At 47.3% G+C, this 13,940-nt stretch overlaps 1 protein-coding gene across 7 annotated transcripts in view; it reads right to left on the bottom strand.

Moving 5' to 3' along the window:
- The window catches only part of rnf38 (ring finger protein 38), a 59,834-nt gene that overhangs the window by 21,390 nt on the left and 24,504 nt on the right, over positions 1-13,940 (bottom strand). For all 7 annotated transcript variants that reach the window (XM_090209989.1, XM_090209990.1, XM_090209986.1 and 4 more), the window contains exons 3-4: positions 10,833-10,888; positions 763-959 (exon numbers count right to left, since the gene is read on the bottom strand). In XM_090209989.1, the coding sequence (XP_090066115.1) occupies positions 763-959; positions 10,833-10,888 (253 nt within the window). The remainder of the gene's footprint in view (positions 1-762; positions 960-10,832; positions 10,889-13,940) is intronic.

A 13,940-nucleotide genomic window follows, 5' to 3' on the forward strand; every position in this document is an offset into this window, starting at 1 on the left:
GACTGGCTGGCTAACTGACTGGCTGGCTAACTGACTGGCTGGCTGGCTGGCTAACTGACTGGCTGGCTAACTGACTGACTGGCTGGCTAACTGACTGACTGGCTGGCTAACTGACTGGCTAGCTGGCTAACTGAGTGGCTGGCTGGCTAACTAAGTGCCTGGCTAACTGAGTGTGACTGGCTGGCTAACTGACTGGCTGGCTAACTGACTGGCTGGCTAACTGACTGGCTGGCTAACTGACTGGCTGGCTAACTGACTGGCTGGCTAACTGACTGGCTAACTGGCTGGCTGACTGGCTAGCTAACTGACTAACTAACTGGCTGGCTAACTGACTAACTGGCTGGCTAACTGACTAACTGGCTGGCTAACTGACTAACTGGCTGGCTAACTGACTAACTGGCTGGCTAACTGACTGACTGACTGGCTAACTGACTGACTGACTGGCTAACTGACTGACTGACTGGCTAACTGACTGACTGGCTGACTGACTGACTGACTGGCTAACTGACTGACTGGCTGGCTAACTGACTGACTGGCTAACTGACTGACTGGCTAACTGACTGACTGACTGACTGACTGACTAACTGACTGACTGACTGACTGGCTGGCTAACTGACTGACTGACTGACTGGCTGACTGACTGACGGGCTGACTGACAGGCTGGCTGGCTAACTGACTGACTGGCTAGCCGACTAACTAACAAACGAACAAAGTAACCAAGCTAAAGAGCACAGTACCAGGTGAGGTAAGTAAGTCTCTTACCTGTGTCTGTGTCTGACAGGTGTATGGCAGCGCTCCTGGTGGTAATGGGGGTGGGGGTTAGGGGGAGGTCTGCGACTGTGGGGCAGCTCCCACGGCCTCATTGGTGGAGAGGGGTTGGAGGGTGGGGCCACTGTGGAGAGATCCAGCACTGATTGGCCAGATAGTCTCTGACGCTTTGGACTGGGGCTGTCCTCATTCTGTTGGAAGGGATGGGAAGAAAATGGAGAGGAGAAAAGGAGGAGGAGGGGGAGAGCGAGGAGGAGGGGGAGAGCGAGGAGGAGGGGGAGAGCGAGGAGGAGGGGGGAGAGCGAGGAGGAGGGGGGAGAGCGAGGAGGAGGGGGGAGAGCGAGGAGGAGGGGGGAGAGCGAGGAGGAGGGGGAGAGCGAGGAGGATGGGGAGAGCGAGGAGAAGAGATAAACCAAGGTTAGTTTCACATACCACCTATAAGACACTCTGATTAACAGTCCATATTGTTGCTCAGTAACACACAGGCCCTACTCTACCCCCATTAACACACAGGCCCTACTCTACCCCCATTAACACACAGGCCCTACTCTACCCCCATTAACACACAGGCCCTACTCTACCCCCATTAACACACAGGCCCTACTCTACCCCCATTAACACACAGGCCCTACTCTACCCCCATTAACACACAGGCCCTACTCTACCCCCATTAACACACAGGCCCTACTCTACCCCCATTAACACACAGGCCCTACTCTACCCCCATTAACACACAGGCCCTACTCTACCCCCATTAACACACAGGCCCTACTCTACCCCCATTAACACACAGGCCCTACTCTACCCCCATTAACACACAGGCCCTACTCTACCCCCATTAACACACAGGCCCTACTCTACCCCCATTAACACACAGGCCCTACTCTACCCCCATTAACACACAGGCCCTACTCTACCCCCATTAACACACAGGCCCTACTCTACCCCCATTAACACACAGGCCCTACTCTACCCCCATTAACACACAGGCCCTACTCTACCCCCATTAACACACAGGCCCTACTATACCCCCATTAACACACAGGCCCTACTCTACCCCCATTAACACACAGGCCCTACTCTACCCCCATTAACACACAGGCCCTACTCTACCCCCATTAACACAGGCCCTACTCTACCCCCATTTACACACAGACCCTACTCTACCCCCATTAACACACAGGCCCAACTCTACCCCCATTAACACAATCCCTATTCTACCCCCATATTGTTGCTCAGTAACACACAATCCCTATTCTACCCTCATATTGTTGCTCAGTAACACACAATCCCTATTCTACCCTCATATTGTTGCTCAGTAACACACAATCCCTATTCTACCCTCATATTGTTGCTCAGTAACACACAATCCCTATTCTACCCTCATATTGTTGCTCAGTAACACACAATCCCTATTCTACCGACATATTGTGACTCATGGCATTTCCTCGGAGTGAGAGACATGAATACAGGCCCATATGAGAGAGTCATCTCCAGTTGAGATGCAGTGAGACATACTTTCACAGGCACAGTTGGGGAACACTTTTCAGTCAGCGGTGAGTCACATACTTACCCGGAAAGAGCTTGCTCACTCCCTCGTGTACACACACACACACACACACACACACACACACGATTCACACCAGTGTTCATTTCCTCAACTACAGAGACGAAAATATTAGTCAACACACCTATTTTTCAGTGGCAATTGACGAGACTGTAACTGACTAAATAGACCCCCAAAAACTAGAACTAAAAAGGAAAAATGATTTTAACTAAAACAAAGTAAATGATCTCTGACTAAAATGTGCTGTTTGCAATCTGGTGACAACAAATCATTGATGCAAACAAGGCACACACACCATGGCTACAGATGATGTTACCTAATGCTACCTAGCTAGCTGGCTGCAACCTATCAGACCACTACTGATGATGCTACTTAATGCTAGCTGGCTGCAACCTATCAGACCACTACTGATGATGCTACTTAATGCTAGCTAGCTAGCTGGCTGCAACCTATCAGACCACTGCTGATGATGCTACTTAATGCTAGCTGGCTGCCACCTATCAGACCACTACTGATGATGTTACCTAATGCTACCTAGCTAGCTGGCTGCAACCTATCAGACCACTACCGATGATGTTACCTAATGCTACCTAGCTAGCTGGCTGCAACCTATCAGACCACTACTGATGATGCTACTTAATGCTAGCTAGCTGCAACCTATCAGACCACTACCGATGATGTTACCTAATGCTACCTAGCTAGCTGGCTGCAACCTATCAGACCACTACCGATGATGTTACCTAATGCTACCTAGCTAGCTGGCTGCCACCTATCAGACCACTACCGATGATGTTACCTAATGCTACCTAGCTAGCTGGCTGCAACATATCAGACCACTACCGATGATGTTACCTAATGCTACCTAGCTAGCTGGCTGCAACCTATCAGACCACTACTGATGATGCTACTTAATGCTAGCTAGCTGCAACCTATCAGACCACTACCGATGATGTTACCTAATGCTACCTAGCTAGCTGGCTGCAACCTATCAGACCACTGCTGATGATGCTACTTAATGCTAGCTAGCTAGCTGGCTGCAACCTCAGACCACTACCGATGATGTAACCTAATGCTACCTAGCTAGCTGGCTGCAACCTATCAGACCACTACCGATGATGTAACCTAATGCTACCTAGCTAGCTGGCTGCAACCTATCAGACCACTACCGATGATGTAACCTAATGCTACCTAGCTAGCTGGCTGCAACCTATCAGACCACTACCGATGATGTAACCTAATGCTACCTAGCTAGCTGGCTGCAACCTATCAGACCACTACCGATGATGTAACCTAATGCTACCTAGCTAGCTGGCTGCAACCTATCAGACCACTACCGATGATGTAACCTAATGCTACCTAGCTAGCTGGCTGCAACCTATCAGACCACTACCGATGATGTAACCTAATGCTACCTAGCTAGCTGGCTGCAACCTATCAGACCACTACCGATGATGTTACCTAATGCTACCTAGCTAGCTGGCTGCAACCTATCAGACCACTACCGATGATGTTACCTAATGCTACCTAGCTAGCTGGCTGCAACCTATCAGACCACTACCGATGATGTTACCTAATGCTAGCTAGCTAGCTGGCTGCAACCTATCAGACCACTACCGATGATGTAACCTAATGCTACCTAGCTAGCTGGCTGCAACCTATCAGACCACTACCGATGATTTTACCTAATGCTACCTAGCTAGCTGGCTGCAACCTATCAGACCACTACCGATGATGTAACCTAATGCTACCTAGCTAGCTGGTTGCAACCTATCAGACCACTACTGATGATGCTACTTAATGCTAGCTAGCTGCAACCTATCAGACCACTACCGATGATGTTACCTAATGCTACCTAGCTAGCTGGCTGCAACATATCAGACCACTACCGATGATGTTACCTAATGCTACCTAGCTAGCTGGCTGCAACCTATCAGACCACTACTGATGATGCTACTTAATGCTAGCTAGCTGCAACCTATCAGACCACTACCGATGATGTTACCTAATGCTACCTAGCTAGCTGGCTGCAACCTATCAGACCACTACCGATGATGTTACCTAATGCTACCTAGCTAGCTGGCTGCCACCTATCAGACCACTACCGATGATGTTACCTAATGCTACCTAGCTAGCTGGCTGCAACATATCAGACCACTACCGATGATGTTACCTAATGCTACCTAGCTAGCTGGCTGCAACCTATCAGACCACTACTGATGATGCTACTTAATGCTAGCTAGCTGCAACCTATCAGACCACTACCGATGATGTTACCTAATGCTACCTAGCTGCAACCTATCAGACCACTGCTGATGATGCTACTTAATGCTACCTAGCTAGCTGGCTGCAACCTATCAGACCACTACCGATGATGTAACCTAATGCTACCTAGCTAGCTGGCTGCCACCTATCAGACCACTACCGATGATGTTACCTAATGCTAGCTAGCTGGCTGCAACCCATCAGACCACTACCGATGATGTTACCTAATGCTACCTAGCTAGCTGGCTGCAACCTATCAGACCACTACCGATGATGTTACCTAATGCTACCTAGCTAGCTGGCTGCAACCTATCAGACCACTACTGATGATGTAACCTAATGCTACCTAGCTAGCTGGTTGCAACCTATCAGACCACTACTGATGATGCTACTTAATGCTAGCTAGCTGGTTGCAACCTATCAGACCACTACTGATGATGCTACTTAATGCTAGCTAGCTGCAACCTATCAGACCACTACTGATGATGCTACTTAATGCTAGCTAGCTGCAACCTATCAGACCACTACTGATGATGCTACTTAATGCTAGCTAGCTGCAACCTATCAGACCACTACTGATGATGCTACTTAATGCTAGCTAGCTAGCTGGCTGCAACCTATCAGACCACTACTGATGATGTAACCTAATGCTACCTAGCTAGCTGGTTGCAACCTATCAGACCACTACTGATGATGCTACTTAATGCTAGCTAGCTGCAACCTATCAGACCACTACTGATGATGCTACTTAATGCTAGCTAGCTGCAACCTATCAGACCACTACTGATGATGCTACTTAATGCTAGCTAGCTGCAACCTATCAGACCACTACTGATGATGCTACTTAATGCTAGCTAGCTAGCTGGCTGCAACCTATCAGACCACTACTGATGATGCTACTTAATGCTAGCTAGCTGCAACCTATCATACCACTACTGATGATGCTACTTAATGCTAGCTAGCTAGCTGGCTGCAACCTATCAGACCACTACTGATGATGCTACTTAATGCTAGCTAGCTAAGCTGGCTGCAACCTATCAAACTACTGGCTGGCTGGCTAACTGGCTGGCTAACTGACTGGCTGGCTAACTGGCTGTCTGGCTGGCTGGCTGGCTAACTGGCTGGCTAACTGACTGACTGACTGGCTGGGTAACTGACTGGCTAACTGACTGACTGACTGACTGGCTGGCTGGCTGGCTGGCTAACTGACTGACTGGCTAACTGACTGACTGGCTGGGTAACTGACTGACTGGTGTGTGCCTTACCACCAGGGGGGTAGCCATGGTGTGTGCCTCACCACCAGGGGGGAGGGGGGCATGGTGTGTGCCTTAGCACCAGGGGGGGTAGCCATGGTGTGTGCCTTGCCACCAGGGGGAGAACCATGGTGTGTGCCTTGCCACCAGGGGGGGGAGCCATGGTGTGTGCCTTGCCACCGGGGGGGGGGGGGAGCCATGGTGTGTGCCTTGCCACCAGGGGGGTATATACTGAATCATGATGGTCTAGTCTACTGAGACGTTACAGAACAGAGAGAATAGGAGACAGTGTCCTCAGTAAGTCAGCTTCTGACAGAACGCTCTACACAGTCACAGCCCCTGAGTGACGTGTGTGTACACACACACACACACACAACATGATTGCTAACAGGAAACAGCTGGATCGCAGGCTGCAGACACACACACCCACAGTCACACCCACAGGATGCAGGCAGGCAGGCAGCTGCCACTGAGCAGACTGAGTTTTACAGGCAATAACACCCTCAGCATCTGCACTAGTCCATTTCAACTCCTGTTTCAGACTAGCACAGACACACAAATTAATAATGAGGGAGAAAGTTAGACACACAAATATCATAACCCCCTCAAGACATGCTAACCTCTCACCATTACAATAACCAGGGAGGTTAGCATTTTATATCATAAACCCCCTCAAGACATGCTAACCTCTCACCATTACAATAACCAGGGAGGTTAGCATTTTATATCATAAACCCCCTCAAGACATGCTAACCTCTCACCATTATAATAACCAGGGAGGTTAGCATTTTATATCATAAACCCCCTCAAGACATGCTAACCTCTCACCATCACAATAACCAGGGATGTTAGCATTTTATATCATAAACCCCCTCAAGACATGCTAACCTCTCACCATTATAATAACCAGGGAGGTTAGCATTTTATATCATAAACCCCCTCAAGACATGCTAACCTCTCACCATCACAATAACCAGGGATGTTAGCATTTTATATCATAAACCCCCTCAAGACATGCTAACCTCTCACCATTACAATAACCAGGGATGTTAGCATTTTATATCATAAACCCCCTCAAGACATGCTAACCTCTCACCATTACAATAACCAGGGAGGTTAGCATTTTATATCATAACCCCCCCAAGACATGCTAACCTCTCACCATTACAATAACCAGGGAGATTAGCATTTTATATCATAACCCCCCTCAAGACATGCTAACCTCTCACCATTATAATAACCAGGGAGGTTAGCATTTTATATCATAAACCCCCTCAAGACATGCTAACCTCTCACCATCACAATAACCAGGGATGTTAGCATTTTATATCATAAACCCCCTCAAGACATGCTAACCTCTCACCATTACAATAACCAGGGATGTTAGCATTTTATATCATAAACCCCCTCAAGACATGCTAACCTCTCACCATTACAATAACCAGGGATGTTAGCATTTTATATCATAAACCCCCTCAAGACATGCTAACCTCTCACCATTACAATAACCAGGGAGGTTAGCATTTTATATCATAACCCCCCCAATACATGCTAACCTCTCACCATCACAATAACCAGGGAGGTTAGCATGTATTGGGGGGGTTATGATATAAAATGCTAAATGCTGATTTAAAAATAACTGGAGTTGGGACAGTGTAGACCCACCCCCCCCCCCCCCCCAATCTATCTCAAAACCCTAAGGACAGCCAGTATAACTATTCAACCCCCCCCCCCCCTCCACCCGTTACACACCATCCTAAATTATTCATCCTTGTTGCCCCCTCTATAGTTTTGTCACGATACTGATACCCCAGCCACAGCGCCACGATGCCACAGCGCCACGATACCCCAGCCACAGCGCCACGATACCCCACAGCGGCAAGATGCCACAGCCACAGCGTCACGATACCCCACCCCACAGCGTCACGATACCCCACCCCACAGCGTCACGATACCCCACCCCACAGCGTCACGATACCCCACCCCACAGCGTCACGATACCCCACCCCCACAGCGTCACGATACCCCACCCCCACAGCGTCACGATACCCCACCCCCACAGCGTCACGATACCCCACCCCCACAGCGTCACGATACCCCACCTCCACAGCGTCACGATACCCCACCTCCACAGCGTCACGATACCCCACCCCCACAGCGTCACGATACCCCACCCCCACAGCGTCACGATACCCCACCCCCACAGCGTCACGATACCCCCACCCCCACAGCGTCACGATACCCCCACCCCCACAGCGTCACGATACCCCCACCCCCACAGCGTCACGATACCCCCACCCCGTCACGATACCCCCACCCCCACAGCGTCACGATACCCCCACCCCCACAGCGTCACGATACCAAGGCAGAAAAAGTAGGTATATTAGCCCAAGTTACAGAATGGACATTGATCCAAACAGATAAACTCAGCTGTTGCTCTCTTCAAATCATTGGGCAGTTCAATATCATTCAATATCATTACATTAACACTGTACTTGTCCACATAATTCCAGAGACCACCATGTATGTTATTAATGAATCAACTAATACAAAAATCAATGACTGTGTTCACCAATCTAACTACATAATAACATCACGTTAGTCATTTATTTGAATGGTAAATCTCTATTGATAAACTGGGTGAATCCAGATGTAGCAGCCTGGGTCCATCCACAACACAGGTGAATAGATATTCAACAGGAGTGGGTGTGTTGAGATACTGAGCTTGTTGTGGCTCATTTCATTGGGTTACAGATGAGATATTGAGCTTGTTGTGGCTCATTTCATTGGGTTACAGATGAGATATTGAGCTTGTTGTGGCTCATTTCATTGGGTTACAGATGAGATATTGAGCTTGTTGTGGCTCATTTCATTGGGTTACAGATGAGATATTGAGCTTGTTGTGGCTCATTTCATTGGGTTACAGATGAGATATTGAGCTTGTTGTGGCTCATTTCATTGGGTTACAGATGAGATATTGAGCTTGTTGTGGCTCATTTCATTGGGTTACAGATGAGATATTGAGCTTGTTGTGGCTCATTTCATTGGGTTACAGATGGAAAAACTGTTCCAGTCAGGATATATTGTATTGGCAAACTGCTAAGAGAACATCATTTGAATTGTACCGATCAACATTGGCATAGTTCTAGCTTCTTTGATAAAAAAAGGGTGCACTGTCTCTTTAACCAGTAATGACATCATTCATGAGGGGACGGCCCAGGAGTCAGTCAGCTGACCCAATAGATCATCTTTGGGAGAGACGCGAGACAGACTGAATAGGAGAATGAATACTGTTTTTTTGGGTGGCAATCAGTTTTGAAAATAAAATCTGCATATTTCGCAAACAAAGTACTAGGAATAGTGAATTGATGTTAGCTTTAGCTGTTAGCTAGCAAGGAAAGTTAGCCTAAAAAGCTGGAAGCTTTTAGTGAATTGATGTTAGCTTTAGCTGTTAGCTAGCAAGGAAAGTTAAAAAGCTGGAAGCTTTTAGTGAATTGATGTTAGCTTTAGCTGTTAGCTAGCAAGGAAGCTACCGGTATCTTCTAGCATTGTCAAGTTATTCTAGCCTGTATGGACATTGTATTTATTCATGTGTAATTTATATTTATCCTTTATTTAACTAGGCAAGTCAGTTAAGAACAAATTCTTCTTTAGAATGACAGCCTAGGAACAGTGGGTTAACTGCGACAGATTTTTACCTTGTTAGCTCGGGGATTCGATCTAGCTACCTTTTCGGTTACTGGCCCAACGCTCTAGCCACTAGGCTCCCCGCCGCCCCTCTAGCCACTAGGCCGCCCCTCTAGCCACTAGGCCGCCCCTCTAGCCACTAGGCCGCCCCTCTAGCCACTAGGCCGCCCCTCTAGCCACTAGGCTCCCCGCCGCCCCTCTAGCCACCGGGCCGCCCCTCTAGCCACCGGGCCGCCCCTCTAGCCACCGGGCCGCCCCTCTAGCCACCGGGCCGCCCCTCTAGCCACCGGGCCGCCCCTCTAGCCACCGGGCCGCCCCTCTAGCCACCGGGCCCCCCGCCGCCCCTCTAGCCACTAGGCTAGCAGTGGAGTAGACATGATGCAGCCCAGACTCCCAGGCTAGCAGGGGAGTAGACATGATGCAGCCCAGACTCCCAGGCTAGCAGTGAGTCAGCGGAGTAGACATGATGCAGCCCAGACTCCCAGGCTAGCAGTGAGTCAGTGGAGTAGACATGATGCAGCCCAGACTCCCAGGCTAGCAGGGGAGTAGACATGATGCAGCCCAGACTCCCAGGCTAGCAGGGGAGTAGACATGATGCAGCCCAGACTCCCAGGCTAGCAGTGAGTCAGTGGAGTAGACATGATGCAGCCCAGACTCCCAGGCTAGCAGTGGAGTAGACATGATGCAGCCCAGACTCCCAGGCTAGCAGTGAGTCAGCGGAGTAGACATGATGTAGCCCAGACTCCCAGGCTAGCAGTGAGTCAGCGGAGTAGACATGATGCAGCCCAGACTCCCAGGCTAGCAGTGGAGTAGACATGATGCAGCCCAGACTCCCAGGCTAGCAGAGGAGTAGACATGATGCAGCCCAGACTCCCAGGCTAGCAGTGAGTCAGCGGAGTAGACATGATGCAGCCCAGACTCCCAGGCTAGCAGGGGAGCAGACAGGGTGGTCTATAATAGGAGACCCCCAGACACCCTAGACCCCCCCATACACAGAGACCCTTTACACACACACACACACACACACCTCCCTCCCCCAACCCCCCCCCCCACCCCAAGACTCCCACTACACACCCCATCTCTTGATTTCAAATATATGTATTTTCCTAGACCACCATTCCTCCCTTCCTGCCCTCCTCAGAAACCAGCCCCCTCCACACACAGCCCAGAGGAATGTACCTGACAGTTTCTCTCTCACGATGAGGTCATATCTGTAAACTCTAGAGGAGCTGTTGGAGCACGATATCATAACTCTCTCTCTGTGTGTGTGTGTGTGTGTGTGTGTGGGATCTCACCTTGTCACCCTCCTCTCCACAGGCATGGTCAGGATGGCTCCTACCCCCTACGGCTCCTAGACAGAGAGATACCATTATTAACAGTGGAAGACTGGCCCCTAGACACAGAGATACCATTATTAACAGTGGTAGACTGGCCCCTAGACACAGAGATACCATTATTAACAGTGGTAGACTGGCCCCTAGACACAGAGATACCATTATTAACAGTGGTAGACTGGCCCCTAGACACAGAGATACCATTATTAACAGTGGTAGACTGGCCCCTAGACACAGAGATACCATTATTAACAGTGGTAGACTGGCCCCTAGACACAGAGATACCATTATTAACAGTGGTAGACTGGCCCCTAGACACAGAGATACCATTAGTAAACAATGGTAGACTGGTCCCTAGACACAGAGACACCATTATTAACAGTGGTAGACTGGCCCCTAGACACAGAGATACCATTATTAACAGTGGTAGACTGGCCCCTAGACACAGAGATACCATTATTAACAGTGGTAGACTGGCCCCTAGACACAGAGATACCATTATTAACAGTGGTAGACTGGCCCCTATGGCCCCTAGACACAGAGATATCATTATTAACAGTGGTAGACTGGCCCCTAGACACAGAGATACCATTATTAACAGTGGTAGACTGGCCCCTAGACACAGAGATACCATTATTAACAGTGGTAGACTGGCCCCTATGGCCCCTAGACACAGAGATACCATTATTAACAGTGGTAGACTGGCCCCTAGACACAGAGATACCATTATTAACAGTGGTAGACTGGCCCCTAGACACAGAGATACCATTATTAACAGTGGTAGACTGGCCCCTATGGCCCCTAGACACAGAGATACCATTATTAACAGTGGTAGACTGGCCCCTAGACACAGAGATACCATTATTAACAGTGGTAGACTGGCCCCTAGACACAGAGATACCATTATTAACAGTGGTAGACTGGCCCCTAGACACAGAGACACCATTATTAACAGTGGTAGACTGGCCCCTAGACACAGAGACACCATTATTAACAGTGGTAGACTGGCCCCTAGACACAGAGATACCATTATTAACAGTGGTAGACTGGCCCCTAGACACAGAGACACCATTATTAACAGTGGTAGACTGGCCCCTATGGCCCCTAGACACAGAGATACCATTATTAACAGTGGTAGACTGGCCCCTAGACACAGAGATACCATTATTAACAGTGGTAGACTGGCACCTAGACACAGAGATACCATTATTAACAGTGGTAGACTGGCCCCTAGACACAAGATACACCATTATTAACAGTGGTAGACTGGCCCCTAGACACAGATATACTATTAAGAACAGTGGTAGACTGGCCCCTAGACATCATTATTAACAGTGGTAGACTGCCCCCTAGACACAGAGATACCATTATTAACAGTGGTAGACTGCCCCCTAGACACAGAGATACCATTATTAACAGTGGTAGACTGCCCCTATTGCCCCTAGACACAGATACCATTATTAACAGTGGTAGACTGGCCCCTATGGCCCCTAGACACAGATATACCATTATTAACAGTGGTAGACTGGCCCCTATGGCCCCTAGACACAGAGATACCATTATTAACAGTGGTAGACTGGCCCCTAGACACAAAGATACCATTATTAACAGTGGTAGACTGGCCCCTAGACACAAAGATACCATTAGAGATACTATATATAGACTAGATGATACTAAGGCTATATAGACTAGATGATACTAAGGCTATATAGACTAGATGATACTAAGGCTATGTAGACTAGATGATACTAAGGCTATATAGACTAGATGATACTAAGGCTATATAGACTAGATGATACTAAGGCTATATATAGACTAGATGATACTAAGGCTATATAGACTAGATGATACTAAGGCTATATAGACTACATGATACTAAGGCTATATATAGACTAGATGATTCTAAGGCTATATAGACTAGATGATACTAAGGCTATATAGACTAGATGATACTAAGGCAATATAGACTAGATGATACTAAGGCTATATATAGACTAGATGATACTAAGGCTATATATAGACTAGATGATTCTAAGGCTATATAGACTAGATGATACCAAGGCTATATAGACTAGATGATACTAAGGCAATATAGACTAGATGATACTAAGGCTATATAGACAATATAGACTACATGATACTAAGGCTATATAGACTACATGATACTAAGGCTATATAGACTAGACGATACTAAGGCTATATATAGACTAGATGATTCTAAGGCTATATAGACTAGATGATACTAAGGCTATATAGACTAGATGATACTAAGGCTATATATAGACTAGATGATACTAAGGCTATATATAGACTAGATGATTCTAAGGCTATATAGACTAGATGATACTAAGGCTATATAGACTAGATGATACTAAGGCTATATAGACTAGATGATACTACGGCTATATATAGACTAGATGATACCAAGGCTATATAGGCTACATGATACTAAGGCTATATATAGACTAGATGATACTAAGGCTATATATAGACTAGATGATACTAAGGCTATATATAGACTAGATGATACTAAGGCTATATAGACCATATAGGCTACATGATACTAAGGCTATATAGACTAGATGATACCAAGGCTATATAGACTAGATGATACTAAGGCTATATATAGACTAGATGATACCAAGGCTATATAGGCTACATGATACTAAGGCTATATATAGACTAGATGATACTAAGGCTATATAGACTAGATGATACTAAGGCTATATAGACTAGATGATACTAAGGCTATATAGACTAGATGATACCAAGGCTATATAGACTAGATGATACTAAGGCTATATATAGACTAGATGATACCAAGGCTATATAGGCTACATGATACTAAGGCTATATATAGACTAGATGATACTAAGGCTATATAGACTAGATTATACTAAGGCTATATAGACTAGATGATACTACGGCTATATAGACCATATAGGCTACATGATACTAAGGCTATATAGACTAGATTATACTAAGGCTATATAGACTAGATGATACTAAGGCTATATATAGACTAGATGATACTAAGGCAATATAGACTAGATGATACTAAGGCTATAT

This window comes from Oncorhynchus mykiss, chromosome 19 (genome assembly GCF_057628025.1).
Source record: "Oncorhynchus mykiss isolate SJ-2025 chromosome 19, ASM5762802v1, whole genome shotgun sequence".
Lineage (NCBI taxonomy): Eukaryota > Metazoa > Chordata > Actinopteri > Salmoniformes > Salmonidae > Oncorhynchus > Oncorhynchus mykiss.